The sequence below is a fragment of the Simochromis diagramma genome, unplaced genomic scaffold (assembly GCF_900408965.1).
Source record: "Simochromis diagramma unplaced genomic scaffold, fSimDia1.1 OVJJ01000344.1, whole genome shotgun sequence".
Taxonomy (NCBI): Eukaryota; Metazoa; Chordata; class Actinopteri; order Cichliformes; family Cichlidae; genus Simochromis; species Simochromis diagramma.
The window spans coordinates 6,860,146-6,872,906 of NW_024387375.1; the positions used below are offsets into that span (position 1 = coordinate 6,860,146).

The window sequence follows — 12,761 nt, forward strand, 5'->3', positions numbered from 1 at the left end:
CCGAATTGTTCACCATTCATCTGACGAGTAAATGAAGAAATCTCTGTACGTTTGGTTTTTGGTCTTTTGGCCAACAGCTATTTCAGGATCAGCAATTCCAAAGAATTTCAAGCTAGGTGGAAGAAGCACAATGCTGAGTCATTCTGAAATAACTTTGAGTTTTTCTGTTATTTGGTCTAAAATTAACTTTATTTTACTCACTATGCAGTTTTAAACAAAGCTGCAAACCACAATCATCCAGTCAGGCACAGCCACATTTTAAGTGAAAGCTAAATTTACGACTGTTGCTCGTCTGAAAGATCAAGAACAGCGTATTAAGTCTGGTTACAGCTTTAGCTTCTAAAATTGTGCACCGATCTGTTTTGTAAGAGGAAACTTTAATGCAGTTGCAGCAGTTAGGTAAATAAATCTGCTGATCAACAGAAAACAAAAAGGATTTTAATGTGAACCTTTGCAACTTTTTTTTTTCCTCTCAGTGATAGTAAAATAATTCTCTTTGGATTTTGGAAACTTGGTTGCACAAAACTAGCTGCAAGGACTCACTCTGACTTACAGATTCTGAAAGGAAGATTCGCCTATAAAACCTCCTTGGTTTCTGGTATATTACTATTTGTATGGTGCAAAAAAACAAAATAAAGGAAAAAAGAAAATAAATTGAAACCATTCTTGTACCTGTACAAGTATATGACAAATGCTCTTAAACATCCTACGGGAGTTGAACAAAGGGAGCATTGAAAATTAATCTAAGTACCATCTTAATGAAAGAGGAGGAATGACATGTTGCTTGCCAGGACAAAGAAAGGAATCTTATCTCCTTGACATGCATTATCTCAACATTTGAGCAGTAAACCAGTCCAGTGTGGGCGATTCTGCAGTACAGATAGTAATAAATCGAACTTATTCCCCTTTGAGGCTGCCCTCCGGCAGCTTTTACAGGCCTGGGGTGACGTCATTTTATACAGCAGGAAAGAAATGTCAGCACATTTACTGCAACAATTACCAGCAGCACATGACAAGGGTCACAGGATACTCGTGTCAGATTTGCATCAATCATATGACCTTTGAGATTGAGGCTGGGATAACCGTAATAGCAACTCAAGCTCAACAAGACTTTGATACTTCCTTGTTTGTCAAAAACCTTACTGACGCAACAGAGTAAATTTTTTTTTCAGTTGATATGGGAAGAACGCAAATAGCAATGGGCAGACTGATCGTATACTTGAAAAGATCACTCACCAAAGATCTCCCCACTCTTGGCATACTCCGTGACTAAATAAAGCATGTTCTTCGTCTCCATCACCTGAGAGAGGGAGAGGATGAAGGAACAGGGCCGAGGGGGTGGGGGAAAAGAGACACACAAAAAGAATTAGATTAAGTAAAAATAAATTAAAAAAGATAAAATAAAAAGAAAGAAGAAGAAGTAGTAGTAGTAGTTAAAAAACCCCCAAAAGATAAAAATAACCAGAAATATCACACAATTGACTACAGGGCTCAATGTGTGTTTAAACTGCAGTGTCTGGCGTTCGTAAAATCGTGAGAAAAACTAAATGCATGAATGGCACGGGTCTAAATATGGCAACCATGTAAAAGAATGGAGGTGGACGGTTGGTGTTGTTGAGTATATCTGAATGGTACTTAAAGCCTTTCCATCCTCACCCGGTGCCGTGTTGTGTAGGAGGAGGAGAACCGATTTAGAAGCAGAAACACTCAGGAGATGAATAGAATTAAATGCGGAGGGGAGAGTCAGATGCAGAGAAGAGGATGAATCAGACACAGCGAGCCAGACATTCACACTAGAAATCCCACGCTCATTGTTTATGATCAATTTTCCATCTGTTACACTGACCGATTCATGGATTTAGGAAATTAAAGCCTTTTTCTTCCTCTTTTTTTGGTTGGTCTTCGTTTTGTAACAAACACATTCTCTGTCCTCTGTTTACAACCGATTGATGAATTAAATCTGAGTATTGGTACTCTGTTGAGAGCCAATACAGCATCTAATGGAAAATAAACCTTTTCACAACAGACATTTTGACCTGGCGCAGCAGGAAAAGCACAGGTGTAACTAATAGTATTAACGATGGCTCTGTTTCATGTCGGCGTGCCAGTAAACCAGCATGGAGAGTAGTGGGGCCCTGGCACTGGCCCCACCTGAGTAGATGTAGTCATTATTAATGATATTAAATCACCCGTGTTTGACAAGATAAAATGCCCACTATGGGAGAGAGCAGTTTTTATTCTGTGGCTGATCTCACAGCTTCTCCTGTGCATGAATAACACAAACACGGGATTGCTACCTTCCTATATTGTTGGTCATTTTCTAAAGTTCATACATCCGGGAAGGCAGCAGAGCTAAGGGCAGACAGATGCAGCAGATGTTTTGGGCAACATCTGCAAGAAGTGCCAACATTGCCATGTGATAAAAATCAACAGTTTATTATTATTATACTTTAATTTTAGAGGTAATGCACATTAGTGAACAAGAGTGATGCTCTTGTGCAACTGCAGGGAATGATTTTTGACACCTGTGACAAAAACAAACAAACAAATAAAACTATCACAAGCACAACAATCACAGTCTAAGTGGTGGAAATAATAAAAAGCAAGGCAATTTTCATCATCAGGACTTTCTGATCAAAGTAAGTAAACAAGACAATGAATAATTCATGACAAACAAAATTACAGGGGTTTGATATAGCCAGTCCTGCTTGAGAAGTTTGATGACATGCAGTAAATTCTGAAAAATGTCATAGTTTGAATTTTAAAAACCAATAAATGGAAATGCACTGTGTGTTAGTGCTTGTAGGCTGCTTTGGCTGTCCTTTGAGATAACTTCACGCTTGAAGATCTATTAAACATTATTTTAGATACCATCTACTTTAAGTATCAGACTGTGATAACAGAGGAAATTAGAGGTGCTCTTTAATTAAGGGACTTATTGACCTGACAATGACATGAATCTGCTGATTTTCAACATCCTAGACTCGGGACTCGGTGATCGGCTGGTCAGCTTCACTTATGCTTGATGATGAGCTGGACCTTTTCATGCGTGCTCGTGAAGACAAGTTCACCAACATGTGGAAAACCTAACAATCAATCTAATTAGACACTTCAGTCACCTTCAGAAGATTGTTAGCTTAAAGAAGCTAACAAAGCCAGTAAGTAGCTAAACCTCTGTGACAAGACAGGAGGCTTGTTATAAGCAAAGGAATAAAGCAGTTATTAGGAAAATAATAGCACTGACTGAAAAAAAGTCTGATATCCTGTTATCTGGTGAAGTAATCAACACATTGGAAAATTAAGTTTTTTTGGTCATATAACTGTGTTGCACATGCTTTTGTTTGGTAAGGTAAAATGTGTCAGGTAAAGGTGGGTGTGCAGAAAGTCATTTTCAACTAATCATCTGTACATCTTTCCAGTGGAAGAGCACTTTATTTCCAGCAGTTTCAGTAAAAACTTATTGTAGTTTTGGGGGAAACTGAAGTTTAAAAAATTATTTTAGTATGAAAATAAAAAGTTTAGTTGACAAAACCAAAAAACTAAAGATGTTTGGCTTGCATACGGTAAGCTGTTACCTCTAACTGCAGTTAGATAGGAACCCTCCCCAATAAATAAATACCATAATAATTGCAGCTGCTACCACTCTAGTATTAATCACATTACAGTATATTGTTTTAATAAAAGCACTGTGAAATAGTGATTTATAGCTTTAAATGTAATGAACTGAATGGGTTTTCACACCAACCATTGATTGCAGTGTTCGGTGTACTGACATGGGGTCAGGGTCAATCCAATACTATCCTTAATGGATTCAAGCATTTTTCTTTAGTATGACTCATATTCAAATGAAGCACTCACATTGTACTGGCATTACTCTCAATATAACAAAACCTCTTTCAATAAATAACATCGACTGGAATAAGAGCGAAAGCAGAGAGCTGAAGCCCTAAAAACAGCCAGAGGATTAAAAGATGGACAAAAAAAAAAAAGTTTGGAAGTCAGGTCAGGGGCCAATACAAGAAAAGGCTACACGACACATGAAAAACAAGAGTCCGGATCCGCTGTCCTGCATCTTTGTGCGCCTTCATCGGCAGCAGCTTTCCTCTGGGCCACAGAGCCAATCCTAGTTTATGAGATTGGAAAGGAAATCACTAATTGACCGGCGCTGATTGGATGGTTAGGCTGCTGGAAATAATGATACGCACCAAAATAACTCAACAGAAAGCTGGAACAATGCCAGATGGTTGTGTAATGATAATGAACGCTCATTTACTTTTCCTACACAGTAAATGTAACAGGACCCAAAGGCTTATGTAATACAACTGAATCACCAAAACTGTTGAGTTATCAGTGGTTAGGGTTATTTTGTGAAAAGCAGCGGCCATCATGGTAACTATGTGAAATGAGTTTACCTTCGGCTGTCTAAAACGCCAAGAGAGTCCAACAATCACGGTCGTTCACTTTAGAAAACACTATTTTGTGAGTTGACTAAATTTATCTGAATGCTGTAAAAGTGCCCAGGTGGCACATGGGGAATTTAGATGCAGGATTTATTTCCCTGAAATATTTTCAATATATGCTCATACTGCTAATAATGTGCTCTGGTTTAATAGTAATAATGAATTAAAAACATTAATATTACCACATTTAAAATAAAATCACATTCACCCCAATTAGCAGCATGTGATCAAAAAGAAGAAGAAAAAAAAAAGTGTGTACAAGTGAAATATACTTGTTCAACAACATACTTTTTGACTTTCCATAGGAGAAAAGAGAAATAAAGCTCTTAATAATAACATTAACAGCAGCAATAATCTATTCAAGCATCCCAGTATCTCATGACAGGTTGACAACGAACCACACGCACAACACCAGAACTCCAACTCTGAAGGGAACATAGCCAACATTTATTTTCCTTATGTACCCAGTGATTTTCTACTGCAACATGTCAGGATGTCTTCAGACGAGAAAACCTGTGGGGAAAGGAGCAATACCAGAGTTCACCTTTAAATGTCCAATTACCAAACTCTGGACTGTGTCTCGTGCATTCAGATGTAAACCAGTATAACACTGAAGTATAACATACTGGCTCCTCTGTCTGCAGAAGGGGAAGAAAAAAAGTTCATGTTCTTCAGCATTCTTGTCTATTTAATGGTTTGTGCTCATGATAACATCCAAAAATCAACTTGGTGAAGAAACCACTGAAACGTACTTCATCTGAAAACAATCTCAGCTCAAGGCAAAGAGACATTTTACTGCAAATTAAAAAACAAAAGAAAACACCAAACTGGCATTGTTTGCTGATGGTGCGCACAAAATTTAAGAATATGTGCAAACGTAAATAAAAACAGTACACAAGGCAAGCTTGAAGCTGGAAGTAAAATCCTTTTTATTCTTCAACACAGCCTGAACTCTTAGGCAAACCTTCTTGTAATTTCTTTAAGTAGTCTTTGGGAATAGTTCTCCAGGCTTCTTGAAGGACATTCATGTGCCGCACAATTCTATGGGGAGGTCAATCTATGAATGATAGCACTACAAAGTGTGTGTGTGTTTTGTGTTTTTTAAATCCAGGTATGCTTTTACTGCACTGGCAGTGCATGCTGAAAAATAAAGCTGTTGCCAGATGGTGAATCAAGGTCTGACAACATTTGTGGTTTCAGTTTGTTTTAGCAAATACAAACTGACACGGTGACTCGTGCTGGAGTTGAGCAGTCAGTTACAACTCATTTTAAAAACACACGTCACATATGATGAATCCAAAAATAATTTGTTAAATTTCTACCGCTGGTATCTTCATACAGTGTGCAACACATACAGAGATGAAATAAGTGCAGAGAGCCAGTCAGTCATTAACTATGCACTCATATCTTTAACTGCAATGGCAGGTTCTGCTAGGCCACAGTTGTGTGCTTATGCATTAGAAAATGACCTGGACTGCTCCTGCGTTTTCACACTACTATTACTACTGCTGCTGCTACTACAACAGCAAGTTCTCCTCCACATAAATGTCTCCTTGCAAATTCTTGGGCCCTTCAACAGCTGTTACTTTGGGTCCACACAGTCACTGCATGTTACACATTACAATCTCGCCCCTGCCTTCACAAAGATAAACTTTGACTGGAGACGTGGAAAAGTGCACGTATTCATTCAAAAGACGAAAGTAATATCAACAGGCTCCGGAAAACTTTTCTGGGTGAAAGAAAAATGACTCATAATGTCCTCATCAATGTACATTTTCAACAAATTACTCCACACTCTGAAGCATGTTATCCTTACTCACCCGAAAACATTGTTTCCCAACCACAAATATTGACCCATGATGTTCTTTTTCTGTCTTTTTTGTGAGACTGTTTGCACAGTTAGGGCTGATTGATGATAAAGACTAAGCCAGAGCACCCATTACAGCAGTTTACATTAGAAAACACTCTAGCAGCATGTGTTAATTTGGGCCTGTGTGATGACGCTTTTAATAAGTTCCGACAAACTTTTCGTAAATTGTTAAATTCCTGTTTAAATATATGCAGTACTCTGGGCATTCTTCCAACATCACCTCTACAGTGTCTGTGACAAATCGCAAGAGATTGGGATTGGATGGGTTAAAGAAAAAGTCAGATCTAAGCACTCAAGACAGAAATAAATCTCTGGAAAAACTCTTGATCAAGGCTTGTCAAGTGGGAGACAAACGCTAAGTTTAAAAAAAAAAAAAAAAAAATGACACTAGACTACTTATCTTCACAGCATTGCAACACAGGGGAATAACAATTAACAAATATTTCCTTTTGGGAGAGACATAAAATGCACCAGAGACTAGAAAAAAAAAATCATGCCATGCTGTAGTCCAAATCAAAGTAGAAAGATGAAATCAGCACATCGAAAAAGATTAATCGTTTAGTCCCCATCTGGCACTCAAAAGATGCTGCACTGCACACAATGAAGCCAGAGACTCACCTGGTAGAGCTTAATAATGTGGGGGTGGTCCAGCATTTTCATGATCTGCACTTCTCTGTAGATCTTCTCCAGGTTGACGGCATCCAGCTGGGTCTTGTCGATGATCTTAATGGCCACCTGCAGAATCAAGCATCAACAACACAACTGTAAACAATCAGTTTCTTAATAACACACAACGGAGACATTGTTAAAGCTCATCAGAGTTTGATGGACAATGACAAGGAGCTCCCCAGATTTACGCAAACACTAGTGCAGACAGGAATTTAATGTTCTCTAAGCAACAAAGGCGGACAGTCTGCTCCTCTTCGGGGTTTCTTTGTGCTTTTTTTTTGTGGAAATAAGAAAACTGTTCGTGAGATAAATACGGCTTGTACCGAAACCTCCGCAAACAGCCTTCAAATAATGAAATATTACATCTGAGATCCCACTGATGCAACCACCTGCTTTACTGGATATACACACGGCCACAATGACACGAACAAGTGTAAATCACACACGCAAAACTTCCAACACGCTTGGCTTTGATTAACATTGGCCGGGAAGTAGCAGAGCAACATTAACATCTCATCTTTAGATTGTCTCATAAACAGCATTTCATCAGAAGTGCTCCAAGCATCTGTGAGCGAAGCTGAACGAGTAAACAACAGGGGACCCCGGCAATCACACCACCGTTAGACTGAGCTAGAAAACTCACCTGAGGGCAGGATTTTAAAGCACTGAGCTGAAACATCAAGTTTTTAGATTTAAATGTTTTATTTAGAATTCTGAGTCAGAATTTAGATTTTCAAAGAATTTATTAGACTTTGATTTTTTTTTTTTTTTTTAAATTTACCCACCCACACACAGAATTATGAGGGCAAAAAAGAAATTCTTAATTCTGAGTGGGGGAAAAAGTCTGAATTTTGACTTTCTGGGAAATTCAAATAAAAATCAAAACAAGAAATACAGGAATATAACTTTTGCTTTTTAATTTTTTTTTAATTTTTTTTTAAGATTTTTAGTAGCCCTAATCAGCTACCAAAATAGTGGCTATTTATTCAAGTTCCTTTTAAGCAATTATCTCTAAAAAGCATCTAGTTACTGCTTCAGAAACGTGAATATTTAACATTTTTCCTTTTCTTCCATGATATAAAACTGAATAAATTTGACTTCTGGAGCTGCTTAGACAAAACAAGAATGTGGCAGCACAGACTATAGGGTACTATCTTAGAAAGGCAAGTTGGGTTACAGAGCCATGTGGTTTGAGGATTTATCTGATTCCAAAATAATACTGTCTGACACTGGATTTTCATCCGGGCACTTATCACAGGCATTTTGTCTGCAGCGTGACGATCATATAAACAGCAGATTCTTTTCACATTACTAAATTTTTCATCAGGAAAGTTGCAGTGATCGACTATCACGGCGCACTGCATATTTTGTTTTTGGGTTCAAGCCCACTGTGTCAGTGAAGTGGTATTATTCAAGTAAGTCAAGGAAATGTAATGCATCCTTGCTTTTAATTTTAACGACAGATCTGTAACTTATTGACCTGCCTTTAACATATTAACAGTTTGGACTTACAGATGAGCAGCAATGGGTATTTTGATAGGTTTAACACTTTCCATTATCATCTCCCTAGCTACATACAGGCAGGCGTTCAATTCAGGATTAAATCGAAATCTTTTAATGGCACTCCAGCTACCTGTGCAGACCCTTCGGGCATGAGATTCAAAATCTTTGTTCTGCTACAGAGGGACAACAGAGCACCTAACATGAAAAGATCTGTGCTACCTGATTACATTGTCAACAAAACTAAACCCACACACAGCACACAAGACTTCTCGTGAACTGTGCTGGCACAAGGTCACTGGAGGACAATGAGTTAGAGGTGAATTTAGCTCATACAATGAAAGCAGAAAGACATGATGACGCTATAATCAGATATGGATAGATGTACAACTTGCTGAGCTGACACACAAGACCAGAAGGGAATGGCTCAACAGTATGTAAAGCCACAAGCTGCAATATGTACTTACTGGGATGAATGGGTCAGTATCACATGCAGGGGCCACGCACAGAAAGAGTAGGTTATTTACACAGAGATAAACCTGTCCGGGAATATGCCCACACATTCACATCGTAACACAACATCTGCTGTTTCATGTGTCAGTACACTGGTTTTCTTTACACTATGTTAATATCACTTGTGCCCGGGCAAATTCTCAAGGCAGATGGCATCACATAAGTTAATAGCCTGCCACTCCAGCCGACCTTGGCTGCTGTAAAATAAAAAAAAAATTAAAAAACCAACAGTGCCAGGCCCACTGCCAGAGCTAGGCAGCTGCATTTGTTCTCCATACTGACCATCACTGAGTGACCTCTACCAAACCCAGCCTAAAAAACAACCCATGTTTTCATTCATCTTTAATACCACTCCAGCTCAGGGAGAGGTGTAGTCGCTTACTGAAATCACCTGGTGTAACGTTTGCCTGAAATTAAAACCTGCATTCACAGAGCTGTTAATGTTACACGGTGCAGATTACCTGGCTAGACTAATGCTGTGCCACTTTGCGTGCTTTAATAACCAGAGTAACAAGATAAGAGTCTACAGAGCCATTTTGTTGCCTTGTTATTCATTAAACCTACCAAGGGTCTCGCCTGGATGATGTAAATCTGTTTTTTTTTCTCTGTATGGTGTAATCAGTTGGAGGCTCCAGAGATCAAAGTGTGCAGCAACTCTCCAGTCTTATCACTGTCTTACACAATACAGCTTTTATTTATTTATTTTTTTCTTTGCCCCTTATCTTTTTCTCACTGAACACTCTTTACAGCAAATTCCTTGTGTCTCTGTCATTACAGCAGAAAGTCGTGGCACTCCGTGGTACTGGTTGAGAAAGGGCCCTTCTGCACAAAGCTGACATAAAACCAGAAGTACACTCACACAAACCCCGAGCCCTGTTCCCTCTGCTCTCATGCTGCATTACCTAAGAGTGTGCAATGTTTGTAATATCACTCCAAGCTTAGTTAAGACCCTCGACCCCCCACCCCCCTAAAAAGCAGTGTCTGCATGCAAAATACTTTGCTTTCCAATTACAGCATATCTGACATGACATACCCTGCTCATCACAAAGCTCTGAGCAGTGCTGGGATAAGAAACAACTAAAAAAAAAAAAATCACATCATTACTTGAATTACATAAGGGGACCACCGACCCATGCTGCATGCCCCAGATACGGAACCAACCACTCTTGAGTAGGTACTGTGGCTACCGTCTGGGTCATTAACCCAACGGATGCATGTGCAGAAAAACAAATAAATAAAAATAATAATCAAGCGTGCATGTTTGCAGTTTGTGTTTCCCAGCAGCGCTAGTGGTCAGACCTTTTTTTATTTTTTATTTTTTACTGGCAGTGATGTCAGCTGAGAGGGGTGAACGTGCAGTCATTCACTGCTCCTGTACCTGCAAGCTTTCAGGCACACCAGCTGTTGCTCGAACCGGAGCAGTCCAAGTGGCCGGTAGTTATGTGATCCAAAGATGCTATTTAGTGCACGGTGCTGGAGAGCATTTCGCTATCTAGGGGTGTCAACTTGTGCATAAAAGTTATATAACTCCGCTAAAACAGTAGCATAAGTTAGCTTTCGGGCTAACTAGTTTGCTCACACACTCACCTCCGTCTTGGTTATGCGGTGTCGGGCCAACTTCACCACAGCGAAATTGCCCTTTCCTAAAGTGCGCTCGATGTCGTAGAAGCCCACTCGGACCGGACCCCGGATCAGCGGTTTTTGGACACTGTCAGCCATGACCATGCTGTTCTAAAACGGGACTGTTGAGTGGAAGAGTAGGAGGCAGCCAGACGTGCAGGGACACACGAGGGGCAGACTGGGGCTTACTTGAGCAGCTCGAGATAAAGACGAAAGGAAAACAAACCGCCCGCCACCGCCGCTGCTGCCGCCGCCGCCGCTCGAAGCGTGTCCATTAAAATACACAAAGTTGATTTCTGTGTCGCCCTCGGCCGCCTGAACGCCACTGTGGCGACCCTGTCCGCTAGTGTGGCGATACGAAGCTGGCCATTTGCTGAGCCCGCGGGCTGTCACACCACGTTCTTCAGTACAATAGAGCTATAATATTTCAGCTTGAGGCGCCTCTATCAGCGACAGAGCACACGAGTTGACTTGCAAAGAGGCATCATGTTCTCCGGTTGACGTGTATTGACGTCAAAGCCATAGGGGTATTTGTACAGGGGGCGGGGCCACCGAGCCGCTCCACACTTCAGTGCCAATTGGTTGCCAGGACAACCAGACCCACCTCTTACGTCAACCGGTAAAATTGCTATTCTGAAATCTGTTTGCTCGCCTGCCCTTCTTGATTGCACGCATAGGTAACTTTGAAGTTTTTGCCCTGCAGGTGTTTAATAAGCTTTTGTCGGCTGCGAGTGAAAAATGCAGAGGGAGACAGGGGCTAAAAGCGGTCTGAACCGGCCTGAAAGCCTCCAGAGTGGGGTCTGCAAAAAAAAAGTAAAAAAAAAAAAAAAATTTAAGAAGCAAAAAAAACAAACAAACAGCTAGTTGTGCTTCTATCTATCTATCTATCTATCTATCTATCTATCTATCTATCTATCTATCTATATATATATATATATATATATATATATATATATATATATATATATATAGCTGATTAATCCAGCTATGCAACGTGCATTTCTAATCTATAACATTACATAATGGAATATGCAGAGCTCCATATAAAATCAGACATTTTATCAGCCACAAAGAAACTTTTGTCAGCTACATGACAGCACCATCTGTTGGCAAAAGTAGAAAACTGAAGCGAGGCTCCATATTTTCCTTTTCCTCAGTGCTTGACTGATTACGCTCCATGCTTTCAAGCAGCTTTCAAGCAGATCCCACTAGTATATCTATATTATTATTAAACAAAGAATGCAGCCAAAATATCTTAACTACACATCAGAAAAAGAAGCAATCTTCATGTCGGAATTGCAGCACAGCTCTGCAACTGGCACTGCTTTTCTTCATGTTGTGTAGTGACAGTCAAACGGAGAACAGTGGATTGCTAAGCAGGCAGGCAGAGCAGCGCTCCGAAGGCCTCCGCTGTCACGCATTGACTTCCTGAATGTAAGAGTTCCAGATGTGCTTTTGGCATTTCCTGTCTAACATTCTCCAAGAACACACTCAGCCTCTCCTTACTGGGCTTGCTACATCTTTCCAAGACACCGATCCAACACCCACTCAGTGCACATTTAGAAAAAAACACAGACATTTGTATATGTAACATAAAAAGTGATCTTTAAAAATGAACATGGAAATGCACATGCACTGATTAACGGTGTGATATATTTTAAACTGGCCTCAAGTTTCTGTCAGATCAGTGGGAAAGTTGAACCCCGTGCACAATCAGGTGGAGTCAGGAAACCGCACAACTTTGAGGTTTATTTTGGCCACAGCAGTTCAGCCATCGGTGTTTCCTCATGTTCTCTGCTGGGCTCTGACATCAGAGACCAAACAGGAAGCCTTACACAGGGATGACACCAAAGTTCAAGTTTAGAGAAAAGGTCAAAAAAGTCCCTGGGTTGGAGTCTCCATCACAGCAGCAAGCCAACAAGCAAACCGTCTCTGTCTTCTGACTCATCATATCCTTTGACATTATTGTAAAAAGAGAAGCTGAATAGTTTAATGTGTGATTGTTTACAAAATGAGTAACTCTGTGGGGGTGCAATATTGCAGGATTAGGCTAATTGCATAATCTGTTATGTCAGATTCAGCAGTGCTGCTGCACCACCAAGATGACCTGAACTATTAATGCTTCTTTG

General features: G+C 40.0%; 1 protein-coding gene across 3 annotated transcripts in view; it reads right to left on the reverse strand.

The window, feature by feature from the left end:
- sik2b (salt-inducible kinase 2b) overlaps positions 1-11,148 on the reverse strand; it is a 51,513-nt gene extending 40,365 nt beyond the window's left edge. Inside the window, exons 1-3 of one of the 3 annotated variants that reach the window (XM_040009129.1) lie at positions 10,600-11,148; positions 6,949-7,065; positions 1,237-1,300 (exon numbers count right to left, since the gene is read on the reverse strand). In XM_040009129.1, coding sequence (XP_039865063.1) covers positions 1,237-1,300; positions 6,949-7,065; positions 10,600-10,737 — 319 coding nt within the window. In that variant the 5' untranslated portion in view covers positions 10,738-11,148. Of the gene's footprint in view, positions 1-1,236; positions 1,301-6,948; positions 7,066-10,599 lie in introns of those variants that run through there. The other 2 variants (XM_040009130.1, XM_040009131.1) reach the window with 2 other exon arrangements.
- Between the last annotated feature and the right edge of the window lie 1,613 nt (positions 11,149-12,761).